The sequence below is a fragment of the Anolis carolinensis genome, chromosome 1 (genome assembly GCF_035594765.1).
Source record: "Anolis carolinensis isolate JA03-04 chromosome 1, rAnoCar3.1.pri, whole genome shotgun sequence".
Lineage (NCBI taxonomy): Eukaryota > Metazoa > Chordata > Lepidosauria > Squamata > Dactyloidae > Anolis > Anolis carolinensis.
The window spans coordinates 342,982,151-342,998,725 of NC_085841.1; the positions used below are offsets into that span (position 1 = coordinate 342,982,151).

The 16,575-nt window shown below is 45.0% G+C and overlaps 1 protein-coding gene across 1 annotated transcript; it reads right to left on the bottom strand.

Annotated features, from left to right (window-relative positions):
• Positions 1 to 472: 472 nt before the first annotated feature.
• On the bottom strand, positions 473 to 14,739 carry gsc (goosecoid homeobox). The gene is made up of 3 exons (XM_016990763.2): positions 13,983 to 14,739; positions 5,359 to 5,618; positions 473 to 837 (listed from the first exon to the last, which is right to left on the bottom strand). Exons 1-3 carry the CDS (start codon positions 14,503 to 14,505, stop codon positions 685 to 687), a joined length of 936 nt encoding a protein of 311 aa, XP_016846252.1. The 5' UTR covers positions 14,506 to 14,739; the 3' UTR covers positions 473 to 684.
• Between the last annotated feature and the right edge of the window lie 1,836 nt (positions 14,740 to 16,575).

Consider the following 16,575-nt stretch of genomic DNA (forward strand, 5'->3'; position numbering starts at 1 on the left):
AACGACCACAGGCTTGTTGCTGCTCTGTAAATACTTTTTGGTTCCTCCCCAAAACATGGCCTTTCAAAATATGGAAATTGTTAGTTCTGTTGGTTTTATTGACTGCATAATAATTTTAATAATTATTAAATGAATTTTAATTTGGGCATATACACATTTATGTTTATGTTTTTATGTTAGATTAATTGACAGGTTGTGTTATTATTTAATTTCTGGTGGTATAATATAATTCTGTCTTATATGTTGGTTTATTTGGGGATCTGGTTCGTTTGTTATTTGGGCTTGTATTAATGAATGTACCAAGGCACTGAATCTTTGCCATTTTTGTTGGAATCCGCCCTGAGTCTCCTAGGGGAGATAGGGCAGAATACAAATAAAGTTTAGTATCCTGGACAAGAAAGAGACAATTTCCCGGCGCAGTCGGCTCTGCCAAGCATTCGCTGCCAAAGAAATCCACCTTGGACACGATCCCTCCCTGTGCAACACTTCCGCGACGCCTTTTATTTCGAGGGGCTCAATGTACACTATATACAGACGGAGAGGGCGGTGGGGGCCTTCCTTGCTCCGCCGCCCCCTCGCCTTCTGCCCAGGCTGCAAGTCCCAAGTCCTTCTCTCAGGCCAAGCCGGGCCAGGCGTCCTCAAGGAGGGGCGAAAGCCAAGGCAAAGGCAAAGAAACCCGCCCTATCAGCTGTCCGAGTCCAAGTCGCTTTTGACGTCCTCCTGCCTCTTCTCCGGGGACGTTTTGGAGGATTTGTTCCACTTCTGCGCGTTCTCCGACTCCTCCGAGGAAGAGCGCTTTTGGCGCCTCCATTTCGCCCGGCGGTTCTTGAACCACACCTGAGACAGGTACAAAAAGAAGGGGGGGGGGGAAGAAGGGGATCGTTATTGGCTGCCAAAGAACTAGGGCCACTCAAGTCACCGCTTCTCCGCAGGACCAGGAGACACCACGGAATTATGGAGGCACAACTGCGGATCGAATCCCCCTGCCCAGCTGAACTATGGAGGCATAGCTGCACTGAGCAAACCACGCGCGATTAAAGCGGCAGAGGAAGAAGAGAATGCACCTTCGCATCAAACGAGGGAAACTGGGGCTTCATCTACACTGCCATAAAATGCAGTTTAAGATAAACTAATGCAATTTCAGAATGCAACTGAACGCGGTTTATATGAGGCCCCTTCTACACTGCGATATAAATCCTGATTATCTGCTTTGAACTGGATTATATGGCAGTGAAGACTCAGATATTCCAGCTCAAAGCAGATAATGTGGATTACCTGCTTTGATAATCAGGATTTTATGGCAGTGTAGAAGGAGCCTGAGTTTACTGTTTAACCATATTGGATTATATAGCAGCGTAGACTCGTATATTCCAGTTCAGTTGCATTTTAAAACGGCATTAGATGGGATGAGTCATGACAATGCGCATTACATCTCCTAAGCCTTTCACTATTTATTTGTTAATGTATATATTTGCTAACCTATATTCTATGTGTATGTGGCTTTGCTAGTTTGACTGACTTCTTTGGTGTGGGAGGAATTATAGACATATGATTGTACTAAGCATGTTCAGACTCAGGACTCCATTTTGTATTCAGTATCTGCTTGGACTTCAATGGAGAAGCATGTTCTTGGACTTGTTAGCAGCATGCTTTAGACCTTCGTGGGGGTGGATGCATGTATGACTTTTGGACTTCAGTGAGTACAACTATACCTAAAGACTACGGACTATTGATTAAGAATGCTATCCTGCGTACTCAACACGGAGAAGCTACATCCTATCTGTAACTGAACTTCAATATGAAACGTGCCTGTGTGATTAATTAATACAAGATATTTATGAATAAACAAGATACATTATTTTTCAAAGAAGACTTTGCTTTTTATCTCTAAGTGCATATTTTAAACTAAGAGGTTTCAAGGGAGTGTGTATTTTTGGGCAATTTCAGCGTCAAAGAAACAATCATCCTCTACTAACTATATTTTTGTAGTGGCAAGTCTTTGTCCTTCGCAGTTTAAAGACATGGTTATTCAGTCTAACAGCTGAGCTACCTGTGTGCCATTACATGAATGCTTATGAATATCACTTGTTTTAAGCGTTGACTTCTAACAAGGTCTGCTTTCTTGACTAGTGGTTTTCAAAAGGTGGTCTCCACATGTTCATGGAGATTCACATTTGCCAAACTGATATGACACAATTTTTCCTTTTCAATAAGGTTATGATTGCCATTTATTTCCAAAAGGATATGTGCCCTGAGACTGGATGCAGTTATTTCCAATATTACAGGCCCTAATTCAGAGTATAACGCAATTTTGCTTATACCGATTTAAAGCCCCCAATGGATCTTGCGTCTGCATTCTCAAGAAGCCTTCCATCTACATTAAGCAGTCCATATAGATTGCCGTGGGTGCTAACATCTTAATGACCACGCTTTCCCAATCCATCGCCATGTTATTTGGCGGAAATATTCCCGCAGATGTGAGTGGGGGGCTGTGGAAACTTTGAGGCCCACGCCTTAAGGAAAGGAGAGCGATCAAATCTTTCCTTATGCGCATAAGAAGTGGAAAGAGGCTAAGGTACATTTACACTGTAGAATTAATACAGACCCCAGTTTACCTGCACTGGCTCAAGGCTAAGGGATTATGGATTTGTCTTTGGTGAGGCATCAGCACTCTTTGGTAGAGAAAGCTAAAGATCTTGTAAAACTACAGCGCCCAGGATTTCATAGTATTGCATTCCCAAGGATAATGGGATCAAATGTCAGAGTCAGCCGCAGATGCGGAAGGAAACTACCAAGTACAGAATCTCTAAAACTAACGTCTGGGATTGAGCAAAAGGACCAGCTCTTAATACTTCTGGATACTTCTCCTTAAAAAGTAACCTCTGGTGATGTAAATAACAGGATCGGGCAGAAAGGCGGTGGCTGAGAATATCAGGAGTTGCTTTCTCATAGGAGGTTGGTCTAATCAGAGCAGACATGGGCAAACTTGGGCCCACCGGGTGTTTTGGACTCCAACTCCCACAATTCCTAACAGCAGGAAATGTGAGAGTTGGAGTCCAAAACACCTGGAGGGCCCAAGTTTGTCCATGACTGATCTAAGAGTCTTAGTGGACCGAGGTGAACATGAGACAACAGTATAATGCAAAATCTTAAAAAGCCAATGCGAGTCTAGGCTGCGTCAATAGAAATATAGTGTCGAGATCCAGGGAAATCATAGTCCCACGCTATTCTGCTTTGGTCAGACCTCACTTGGAAAAACACTATGTCCAGTTCTGGGCCCTGCAATTATATTGACAAGGTAGGATATGTCCAAAGAAGGGCGAGCAAAACTATCAAAGATTTAGAAATCAGGCCCTACGAGGGGCACCTTAGGGAGTTGGGCATGTTTAGTCTGGAAAGCGCAAGATCAAGAAGAGACATGAAAATAATGTTTTGATATTTGAAAAGATGTCGAATTGAGGAGAGGGCTGGTTGTTGGTTGGTTGGTTTTTGCTGCTTTGGAGACTAAGACAAGGCGCAATGGGCTCATATTGCAGGAAAAGATATTGCAGTGAAACATCAAGAGGGCAAACCGAGCCCTGTCGAAGGCTTCCATGGCCGGAATCACAGGGTTGCTGCTGTGAGTTTTCCGGGCTGTATGGCCATGTTCCAGAAGCATTCTTCCCTGACATTCCGCCTGCATCTATGGCAGGCATCCTCAGAGGTTGTGGAGGTCTGCTGGAAACTAGGCAAGTGGGGTTTACACATCTGTGGAATGTCCAGGGTGGGAAAAAGAACTCCTGTCTGTTTGAGGCAAATGTGAATGTTTCAATTGGCCACCTTGATTAGCCTTGAATAGCCTTTCAGGAATTAGGTCTAGCTGCTTGGGGGAATCCTTTGATGGGAGGTGTTAGCTGGCCCTAATTGATTTATGTCTGGAATTCCTCTGTTTTCAGAGTAATGTTCTTTATTTACTGTCCTGGTTTTAGAGTTTTTTTTAATACTGGTGGCCAGATTTTGTTCATTTTCATGGTTTCCTCCTTTCTGTTGAAATTGTCCACATGCTCGTGGATTTCAATGGATTCTCTGTGTTATCTGACACGATGATTGTTAGAGTGGTCCAGCATTTCTGTGTCTCAGATAATATGCTGTGTCCCGGTTGGTTTATCAAGTGCTCTAATATGGCTGACTTCTCTGGTAGAGTTAGTCTGCAGTGCCTTTCATGTTCCTTGATCCGTATGTCATGCAGTTGTGGACAAGTCTACATGGGGACCACGAAAGTAGAGCCCAAACACAAATCAAGGAACTTGAAAGGCATTGCAGACTAATTCAACCAGGAAGTCAGCCATAGCAGAGCACTTGATGGACCAACCCGGACACACCATATCATTTCCCTACCAGTATTTAAAAAACCTATAAAATCAAGACAGTAAATAAAGACCAACACTCAGAAAACGGGAATTCCGGGCTGAAACGATCAGGGTCAGCTAACACCTCCCGACACAGGATTCCCCCCAGGCAGGAAGCAGCCAGGCTTTGAAGGTAGCTTATTGCAACAGTCACATTTGCCTCGAACAGACAAGAGTTCTTTCTCCCTCCCTGAACCCCACTTGACTAGTTTCCCACAGACCTCACGGCCTCTAAGGATGCCTGCCATAGAGGCCCGGGCTGTGGCGCAGGCTGGAGAGCAAGCCAGCTGCCACCAGCTGCAATGAATCACTCTGACCAGGAGGTCATGAGTTCGAGGCCCGCTCGGAGCCTGTGTTTGTCTTGTCTTTGTTCTATGTTAAAAGGCATTGAATGTTTGCCTATATGTGTAATGTGATCCGCCCTGAGTCCCATTGGGGTGAGAAGGGCGGAATATAAATGCTGTAAATAAATAAATAAATAAAATGTGGGCCAAACGTCAGGAAAGAATGCTTCTGGAACATGGCCACACAATCCGGAAAACTCACAGCAACCCAGCCCTAGTTTAGTCTGGAGACAGCGAGGTTAAGAAGACACATGAGAATAGTGTTTAAATATTTGAAAAGATGTCGAATTGAGGAGGGGGTGAGATGGTTTTTTGCTGCCCTGGAGACTAAGACAAAGCGAAATAGGTTCCAATTGCAGGAAATGATGTTGCACTAAGAGGGTAATGTTTGACAGTGGAGCCTGGTGGAGTCTCCTCAGGATGGCCCTCTGTCAGTAGTGCTTTGACTGTATTTTCCTGCATGGCAGAGGGTTGGACCGGGGTCTCTTCCGACTCTGTTTCTAGTCTATCTGCCAAGGCCCTGCTGCACTACATGCGGGCTCTTCCTTGCAATGTCCAGCAAAAGAAAGCCCCCAGCCCTGCCTCTGTGGGCAAAGCCTTGGGGGTCGGGCTCCCTTTCCTCTCACCTCCACCTTCTCCTCCCGGAGGTGGACCCTCCTGGCCAGCTGCTCCCTGGTGCCCACGTCGGGGTATTTCGTCTCCTGGAAGAGGTTCTCCAGCGCTTCCAGCTGCTCGTCGGTGAAGATGGTCCGGTGCCTCCTTTTCCTCCGGCAGTGAAGCTGGTTCAGTAACTGCAACTCAGTCCGGGACAAGGTGCCCACGTTCATGTAGGGCAGCATCTGGTGCGGGACCGGAGACATCAGGACCGAGCCCGTCCCTTCGTAGCCTGGAGGAGACCCAAACAAGGAGGGGGGAGGGAGGGAGAGAAAAGCGCCCGTGGAAAGGCACCGTTATGGACAGGCCTGGGAGACGGAGCCACGACTCGCCTTTGGAGAGCCAGGCCGGGGAGAAGCATCTTTGTTCCATGTCTTTCAATACAGGGACATGACAGAAACCTCCCACAGGATGGTAAAACATCAAACATCTGGGCGTCTCCCGGGCAACGTCCTTGCAGACGGCCAATTTTCTCACACCAAAAGCGACTTGCAGTTTCTCAAGTCTCTCCTGACACGAAAAAAAATTACATGGACAGACACAAAGGGCGCTAGGTCCCTATACATATTGTATATTATGCTATGATAGGACGGGATTTGATTATTCACATGGCATGTAAATATATTTCCTATATATTTATTTATTTATTTTTCAAATTTATATGCCGCCACTCCCCTAGGGCTCGGAGCGGTTTACAAGAACCGGCATATATACGGTGCTATGGCATTAAACTCAGGCCGGATCTACAATCCAGATTATCTGCTTTGACCTGGATTATATGACAGTGTAGACTCATATAATCCAGTGCAAAACAGATAATGTGGATTATCTGATTTGATAATCTGAATTATCTACCATGTAGATCCATCCTAAAACCCTATAGCCCAGGACTGATCCCAGATTCTGTTTATCCCAGATTATATGACAGTGTAGATTCGTATAATCTGGTTCAAAGCAGATAATGTGGATTATCTGATTTGATAATCTAAATTATATGACTGTGTAGATCCATCCTAAGGCCCTATAGCCCAGGATCTGATCCCAGATTCTTCTTATCCCAGATTATATGACAGTTTAGACTCATATAATCCGATTTAAAGAAGATAATGTGGATTATATGATTTGATAATCTGGATTTTATGGCAGTGTAGAAGGGGCCTGAGTCTGTTTAACCATATTGAATTGGATTATATAGCAGCCTAGACTCATATAACCCAGTTCAGTTGCATTCTGAAACTGCATTAGATGGGACATAGAGTTATGTACACAGCCATATAAAATTCAGATTATCTGCTTTGAACTGGATTGTATGACAGTGTAGACTCATGTAATCCGATTCAAAGCAGATAATGTGGATTATACGACAGTGTATATCCAGCCTAAGGCCCCATAACCCAGGATCTGACCCCAGATTCTTCTCATCCCAGATTATATGGCAATGGAGACTCATATAATCTGGTTCAAAGCAGATATTCTGGGATCAGATCCAGGGATATAAGGCAGTGTAGATCCAACCTAAAAGCAAAAAAGGAAGGAGTCATGAAATACTGAAACCCCTTTGTGACTTTTGACTCACTCTATATTTTCTTATGTTTTATCTATGTGTTTTAACTGTAGCTGGGCCTACCTTGTCAGATAACGCGGCTGAACTGCATTAAACTTGTATATCACCTCAAGCCAGGAGGAGGGGTTGGTAACAAATAAAATAGGAAACATAATAATAATTATTTTAATGAAAATAATAATAATGAAAAAATTATTAGGGGCTATTACTATTATCATAGAATAATATAATAATAATAATAATAATAATAATATGTTTTATTATTATTCTATAATAATAGTAACACAACCCCTAAGAATTTTTCATTAGATCAGGGAACCTTTGGAGGATCTGAACTACATTTCCCACAATCTCCGACCATAGTGTGGGAGCTCCAGTCAAAACATAGACTTCCCAAACTCCACACACTTCTATGCAGCAGAATGAATGCAGTTTGACGGTACTTTAGCTGCTCATAGCTTAATGCTATGGAAGCGTGGGAGTTGTAGTTTTACTAGGTCTTGAACCTTGTCTTCTGGTGTCTCATTAAATGACAAATCCTAGCATCCCCATGTTATTGAGCCACGGTGCTAAACTCCATTTAATTCTAAACATAGAGCGAGACACTAATAAAATTCCTAAAAATAATCCAGTTGCAATTTAGATTAATCAACCACAGTATTTGTATTCGTTTTCAATCCGCCCTGGAGAAATCCCATATATTTTCAGGTTATTTCCACCCGGTTGTCCTAATATGCGTCCAAACCACACTATATCCGAGGGGGTTCAAAAATGAAACTTGGGCTGCCTTTGAGGAGGGCTGGAGTATGTGTGCGCCTTCGAATGCCTGCCTATCGATTTATGGCGACCCCATGAATTTAATAGGTTTTTCCTTAGGCTGGGGTGGTTTTGCCAGTTCCTTCCTCGGAAATATAGCCTACCAGCTCATAAAATGAATTCAAGTTAGCTGCCTAAAAAAAGAAAGAAAAGAAAACCAGGGATAGCCCTAGTACCCGCAAGAAAAACAAGTTCTCGGAGTTTGGGAAAGTTTGGAAGTTTGAGAAAGTTACTTTATTGGAGAGCAGTTCACTTTGGAGACGCGGGTACTGGATGAGATGCACCCACACTATAGAAACAAGGCAGTTTGACACCAATTCAACTGCCAGGGCTCAGAAATGATGTGGAATCCTGGAAGTTGTAGTTTTACAAGTTCTTCAGACTTCGCTACCAAATAGTGCTGCGCCTCACCAAAGGACGATTCCCAGAATTTTATGTCATTGAGTTCATGGCAGTTAAAGTGGTGTCAACTGAACCCGTGGTCCCAAAAAAAGTAACTGAAATTTTCAAAACCTGGATTAGAGAAATACCTCGATGAACCAAAACGTCGGAAAGAATATTCGTGCAGATTACTAACCTAATCCGAATTGATTTCAGAATAGAAATCTACAGCTTCTCTTGTTTTGGAAGTTTAACATCCAAACTGCAAGCCACTACGTGCTGAAATAATACAGCTCACTTAAACTCAGGAAAGTGAACACTGAATACTCTTTTTTATATACTTACTTACTATATAATCGCGAAAGGAAAAGGTGAAAGTCGGGAGAATTATTGCTTAAGCATCGATTTGGACAGAATTCCAGACTGGAATTCAGTTGAGTTTCTGAAGATACAGGAAACTATAGCAAAATTCTGTTGTATTAAAAGGGCGTATTTCTCTTGAGTAATTTCTAAAGCTCACTACTAAGCCTATTTTTTCAAATGCGACATGTTTACTTTGGTCCTAAGTAAATCATTTTAGGTTGAGAGTTTTTTTTCAAAAAGACTCCACTCCTTCCCTCCCATTTCAAGCCCGTTCTGCCCCAAACATGGGGGCATATACCATGAGGATGCATAAAACATAATGCATAAATGTACACAATATAACATACTTTGACCTAAGTAAACTTAATCGTAGTATTGCAAAACAAAAACATGTCAATCTCGTAGAACATTTTTTTTTCCTTTCAGGTGGTACTATTCACAAGTATATTCAGGTACACTCTTTTTAAATAATTGGCTTTGAACTATGGTAGATTTTACCATTTGTGCTGACAGTGCCAAATTAGAAGAGATCCGGCAGGGCAGTTATAGATGCACAAGTCCGTACAGTTTGCATGGAAATTGTTGCAGTCTGAATATTGGTCAAAATTTGCCAGGATGAGGACACACACTTTGACACCATTACCATGGATCAATGTTATGGCATCCTGGGAGTTGTAGTTTTACAAGGCCTTAAGTCTTCTCTGCCAGAGAGTGATGATACCTCACCAAACTACATCTCCCAGGAGCCCATAGCATTGAGCTATGTGAGTTAAAGTGGTGTCAAACTGCCTTAATTTTACAAAGTAGACGCACCCTTATATAAGGGGAAAATAAGTGTCTGGATCACCGGTCGTTTTTATTTTCATCTACATATGGATTGGAGAATAAGTATCTTGGAGGAACTGAACCCCAGAATTAGATCCTTCCAAGACTAGAGTTGCAGGCTTGAGCATCCTCCCAATATTCTGAAAAAATGAAGGAGAGTTCTAGATATCCGAGGCCCCTCCTGCACTAACATTCTTACTTACTAATTTACTTATAATCCAGATTATCAAATCAGATAATCCACATTATCTGCTTTGCACTGAATTATTTGAGTTTATACTACCACATAATTTAGTCCAAAGCAGATCATCTGGATTTTATATGTGAGTCTAGAAGGGGCCTGAGTCTCCTCGAGCATTTTCAGTCCAAAATGTTTGAAATGATCATACCTTGAATATTGAATATGGAGATTAAGACCTCTCCCCACCAAAAAGAAAAGAAAAGAAAATAACTATGGCTGTCTGTAATATTGTATATTCTATACACATTTACTTGATAATGCTTTACACTAAGGGTACAGCTATATTGTAGAATGAATGCAGTTTGACACCACTTTTAATTGCCATGGAGTAATGTCCTGTGGTCATGGGAGTTGTAATTTTACAAGGTCTGTAGCTTTCTCTGCTAAAGAGGAGGGCAGTTACCTCACCCAACACAAACCCCTGAACTGCTTTGAACTGGATTATATGAGCCGACACTGCCAGATAATCTGGGATAAGAAGATAATCTGGGATCAGATCCTGGGATACAGGGCAGTGTAGATCCAGCCTAAGAGTCTTCTATTGAATAACAATGGAGTGGGGAAATTAATTCCATCCCAAGTCCCTGCAAATTGCTAAACTGCTTGCCAATGTTTAACACCTTCCCAAAAAGTTCAGAGGCCCCTGCTAGGCATTTACCTTTGAAAATCTGTTGTTTACAGCTGAATCCAATTTTATAGGAGAAACTTTATGTGTACTATTAATAAACTTATGGATTTTTAACATTCCTCACATTCCTCACTCCATGGGTCCACATTCACTCCAATTCATCTGTCCTGGCTCAATATTATGATATAGTGGGAGTTGTAGTTGTTGGAATTCAACCCCACTCAGCCCAAGTCTCAAATCCTCAGTGAGGAACAGTTTAGTTAGCTTAGAATTGGCTAAGGGTTTTTCCATCTTAGTATGGAGAGTATATGTTGTGTGCTTTGAGATATCTCGCTGCCTGTGTGTCAGAGAGATGTAATGATGGATGTGTATCCCTCTCCTGAAACCTTAGAAGAGATGGGTTCAGAGTAGCTCAGTCCCAGTTCTTGATTATTAAGAAATGTAGTTAGTTGTTTATTACTGTAAATAAACCTTTTATGACTTTTTAAGATTGGATTCTGCATCTTTGCTTGCCTAAGCTCTGAATTTTTTACAGCCACATCACAGGGCACCTTATGCTCTGCTGGCTAATGAGCTGAATGCTCAACTTTTAGTATCCTGTTTGATTTTTGGATGCTCTGCTATATTTTAGGGTAGTTTTCCCTAACAGTAGTTGTACAAGGTCTTTACATTTCTCTACCAAAAGAGTACTGGTGATTCACCAAACTAATTCCAGAATTCATTCCCATTGACGAAGGCAATTAAATTGGGGTCACGCTGCATTACATCCATAATATAGATGCACCCAGCTAACTTAGTATAGCTGCTGTAAACAATGAGCATCTTGTAGCATCCTAAGGCAATTTTCTGCTTAACTGGGAACAACACATGGTGCCAAACATCCCCAAAACCATATAATCCTAGACTTTGGTGCATCTACACCATGAAATTAAGAAAGTAGTTGCAGTTTGGTGAGGCTGAGAAAGTGAAAGACCACAACTCCGACGACACTGAGTCATGACAGTATAAGTGGTATCAAACTGATTCATTTTACAGTGTAGATCCACCCTTTGCCATCCCAAACAGAAATCCAAACAAGTGTTTGATTCCACCCTCTCTCTGGCACTAAAAACTACAAGGTTCCTTGTTTTGACTTGGGGGAGATTCAGAGAGTTGTAGTCCCCCCCCCCAACAAAGCCACTACATGCTCTGTAAACCAGCTGCTGGACAAAATTCCAAGTGGGCATCCATATTGTAGAATTAATGTAGTTTGACATCACTTTAACTGCCATGGCTCAATGCTATGGAATTGTGAGAATTGTAGTTTTACAAGATCTTTAGCCTTCTCTCTCAAATACTATTGGTTCCTCTCTAAACTCCAATTCTAAATCAACCAGCAGAGGCAGCTGCCTCATTCTGTCTTATGGTAGAGCTAGTTCTTCCTATAATTCTTGGCCTTTGCTTCGTTTCCAAAGAATGCATCAAGTATAAGGAATAACACTGGCAGACACACATTTGGTCCCTCATTTTTTTGTTTTTGTTTCTGGGTATATCTGATTTGCTGATTCCAAAAATGGCACCAATTTTCCCCTATCAGCTCTAGTTTTTGAGATACAGTACATATGCCATCTACTCCCCCCCCCCCCCCCCATATTTATCCTCTAGACTGGTTCACTATCTGATGTCCCGTCCCTCGAGGTTTTATTCTGATCCCTTTCTCACCCAGAGTTTTAATTTTTAATCTAGTTTTTAAATGTATTCATGCGGCCTGCTCGTGTTATATTGCTGTTTTGATCTTATGTTGTACTGTTTATTTTATGTAATGTATTATTTAATTGTATTATGTTATGGTTTATTGTATTGTCTTGGGCATGGCCCCATGTAAGCCGCCCCGAGTCCCCATTGGGGAGATGGTGGCGGGGTATAAATAAAGTTTTATTATTATTATTATTATTACTAGGTGCCATATCCTTGCCTATAGCAAACCATGATAACTGTATCTAAGAAACTAGAGTTCATGCAGTCTATTCAATGCAATTTTCTGAATCAAGATCCCAAATAACCCCAGAAACAGACCTAAAAACAAAATATAATTTTTTTAAAAATTGGTCTGTCATAGCCAATGAAAAGTTTGCTCTAAATGCCTTCAGACCCCTTTAACTCCCAATTAGAGGAGGCCCATTGACTCGGGGGATTTATCTTTGCTCAACAATGGATGTAATGGGTCTAAAGATGTGTTGGAATTTAGAAGAGGTGAAAGAATCCTGTGTAGACCCTTTGAGGCTCACCAAGAAAATACATTTCCTGTGATTTGATGCATCTGATGAAGTGGACTGAAGTCCACAAAGGTTTAGGCTTCTTCTTTTTCTTAGGTCTGTTGTTATATTCTATAAGGCAGGCATGGGCAAACTTAGGCTCTCCAGGTGTTTTGGACTTCAACTCCCACCATTCCTAACAGCCTCAGGCAAGGAAGGGGCCTGAGGCTGTTAGGAATGGTGGGAGTTGAAGTCCAAAACACCTGGAGGGCCCAAGTTTGCCCATGCCTGCAATAAGGCATCACATCCCATCTGATCTTGAAAGCTAAGAGTCAACCCTGTTTAGGACTTGGCTGTAGGCTATATTTTAATGCAAGGAAATGCTAAAAAGTATTCCTTGCCTAAGAAAAACTGATGAAATGCATGGAGACAAGCGATTTGAGGCCACATCTTATGGCGATTCCCTTACCCTAGGCTTTTCTTGGCAATGTTGACTGAGGAGATGGGGGCTTCCTATCTTTCCGTCTTCCTATTTTTCTGTCTCTCTTCAAGGGTGCATCTACACTGCAGAATGAACGCAGTTTGACACCACTTGAACTGCCATGGTTCAACGCTATGGATGCATGGGAATCGTAGTTTGGTGGGGCACCAGCGCTCTTGGGCAGAGAAGGCTACAGACCTTGTAAAACTTCAATTCCCATTAATTTTTTTATGAGAAACTGCAAGTCGCTTCCGCTGTGAGAGAACTGGCTGTCTGCAAGGACGTTACCCAGCGGAAACCTGTATGTTTTTGATATTTTAGCACCCTTGTGGGAGGCTTCTCTCATGTCCCCGCACGGGGAGCTGGAGTTGACAGAGAGAGCTCACCTGCTCCCCCCCCCCCATGTAGGTCAGCAGTCATGCAGGCACAAGAGTTTAACTCATTGCGCCATCGGGGGGGGGGGCTCCTATCGTGCCATAGTATTAAGCCAGGGTAGTTAAAGCGATGTCAAACTGCGTTAATACTACAGTGTGAGATGCCTTTCAAGTCCTCCCCAGTTTGCAGCGACTTCAAGGCGAACCTCTGCGGGTTTGGTGGAAGCGGGTATGGCCGTGTTGGCTTTAAGGTCGGAGCAGGGATTCAGAATGTATTCCCAACGCTCTAATCATAAAGACCAGGGTCGCATCTACACTGTAAACTTAACGCAGTTTCACGCCACTTCAACTGCCACTGCTCAATGCTATGGGATCGTGAGAGCGGCAGTTTCGCAACGTCTTTAGCCGAAGAGGGCTGGAGTCTCTTCAAACTACAACTCCCAACTTTCCCTAGCCTTGAGCCCTGGCGATGCTGCCCAGGCTGGCTCTCACTTCCCTCTATATAGGGCTGAGAGGTTATGAAGTTTACTTCTGGTACTCTGCAATATTTATGGTGGAATCGCCCCAACTGAGGGTTAGTTTGAGCCCAACAGTTCAGCTTCCCCAGCTTTGCGTGGATTGGTGTCTGAAATCGGGGCTGAGCGCCTTGACCCCTTCCCGGCCGTGGCGCTGCCCGCCTGCCTTCCTACCTGTGCCGGGGACGCAGGAGCACTGCTGGGCGCCCAAGGGCTGGACGGCCCCGCAGCAGGAGGGCCCGACGGGCGAGGCCTGGACGTGGAGCTGCCCGTAGTAGTAGCTGCTGTAGCCTCCCAGCCGAGAGCCGCCCAGGGCCGCCAGGTTGGACGCCGGCGCCACGGCCCGCGCGTAGTAGCCGCCTGCACCGCCGAAGTCTCCTCCGGGCCCGCCGCCCCCGTTGCCTCCCGCCCCTCCGCCGCCACCGCCGGCCGCCGAGGCGTAGAGCGAGTCCCCTCCGTGGAGGCCGGCCGAGAAGAGCACTGCGGGCGGAGGGGGCGGCGGGACGGCGGTGGGCGACGCTTGGGGGGCGGCCAGAGGGTGCCCCGCCGCCTCCTTGCACCGGGGACGCGCCGCCAAGATGTTGTCGATGCTGAACATGCCCGCAGGCATCCCCCCGGCACGGAGCCTGGACCGAGAGAGGCAGGAGAGGAGGAGGAGGAGGAGGAGGGGGAAGGCGCCGGTGCTGCCTGTGCGCATCCGCGGCTCCCCGAAGAAGGGAATGAGGTTGTTCTGGAGGCTCCGAGGACCTGGTTTATTTGGGAGGCTGGAGGGGAGGGGGCGAGCCTGCCACTCAGCCGGGCCTCTCCTTCCCCAAAAGAGAGAGGAGACGTCCTTCTCCCCCTCCTCCTCCTCCTCTGCTCCTCCTTCTCCACCTCCTCCGCTTCTCCTCCTCCTCCCGCTTCTCCTCCTGTTTCCTTTCCTTCTGCTTCTTCTTCTTCACCTTCTTCTCCCTCTCCTCCTACTTCTTCCTCTTCCCCTTCTTCTCCCTCTTCTCCTCCTCCTCCCTCTCCTCCTGCTTCTTTTTCTTCGCCTTCTTCTCCTTCTCCGCCTCCCTATTCTCCTCTTGTTTCCTCTCCTTCTGTTTCTTCCTCTTCCCCTTCTTCTCCCTCTCCTCCTCCTCCTCCTCCTCCTCCTCCTCTCCTTTCCCCCCTCTTTCCCCCTCTTCTCCCTCTTCTTCTCCTCCTCCCTCTTCTCCTGTTTCCTCTCCTTCTGCTTCTTCTTCTTCACCTTCTTCTCCCTCTTCTCCTCCTCCTCCCTCTCCTCCTGTTTCCTCTCCTTCTGCTTCTTCCTCTTCCTCTTTCTCTTCTTCTCCCTCTCCTCCTCCCTCTTCTCTTCTTGTTTCCTCTCCTTCTGCTTCTTCCTCTTCCTCTTTCCCTTCTTCTCCTTCTCCTCCTCCCTCTTCTCCTCTTGTTTCCTCTCCTTCTGCTTCTCCCTCTTCTCCTTCTCCTCCTCCCTCTCCTCTTGTTTCTTCCTCCTGCTTTCCTTTCCAGCCCTCTTTCTCCCTCTTCTCCTTTTTATTCTCCTCCTCTCCCCCTTCTTTCTCTTTTCCCTCTCCTCCCGTGTCTGTTCTCCCTCAGCGCTCCTCCGCCCGGACTCAGCCTCTAATCCATCCCCACCTCTGGCCTTTTCTTAAGACCCAGGCGACGTCATCCTGGGTCCAGAGACCGGCGCGCAAATAAAACCAGATTTCGCTCGCTTTTTTGGATGGGGAGGAAGAGAGGGAGGTCATAAGGAGAAAGGACTGGGTGGGGATCTGGACGAGGAGGAAAAGAGAAGACATACATACAGCATACATATAGTTCTGCATCTCCAGAATAAGAGAAATGAATTTATACCGCCCATTCCACGGATCTGGATCTCTCGCTTTCTTCCTCTGGCTGAACAACTCTCGCAAGGTTGCTGTGAGTTTTCCGGGCTGCATGGCCATGTTCCAGAAACATTCCTTCCTTCCTGACTTTTCGCCCACATCTATGGCAGGCATCCTCAGAGGTTGTGAGGTCTGTTGTAAACTAGACAAGTGAGGTTTATATATCTGTGGATTGTTCCGAGTGGGAGAAAGAACTCATGTCTGTTTGAGGCAAGTCTGGATGGTGCAATTGGCTAGCTTGATTGGGATTGAATGGCCTTTCAGCTTCAAAGCCTGGCTGCCTCTTGACTGGGGGAATCCTTTGTTTGGAGGTGTTAACTGGCCCTTATTGATCCATGTCTGGAATTCCTCTGTTTTATGAGTGTTCTTTATAGAGTTTTTTAAAAAATACTAGTAGCCAGATTTTGTTCCTTTTAATGGTTTTCTCCTTTCTGTTGACATTGCCCACCCTGGATATATAAACCCCACTCGACTAGTTCCCAACAGACTTCACAGCCTCTAAGGATGCCTGCCGTAGATGCAGGAGAAATGTCAGAAAAGAATGCTTCTGGAACATGGCCATAGAGCCCGGAAAACTCACAGCAACCTAGTCATTCCAACCATGAAAATTTCAACAACAACCTCCCCAAATTTTCTCTCCCACCCGCTCCCCCCGGCCACGGTTTAGGCTCTATAGGCCTCACTGTCGGCTGCTGCCGTCCCTCGTTAATTGCTGCCCAGGTTGATCTGGGGAACGGGTGAGTGCAGGAGGAAAAGGCCGAGGCGCAAACGCGGCGCTTCTCTGCGCCTTTACGCACAGACACCGCACCCAAGCGCTTCTTTCTGCCTCGGCCTCCAAGGCCTGGTTCCCAAATGTGGCGCTTGCCAAGCGAGGAAAGGCTGGAAGAAAGGCCTCAGGA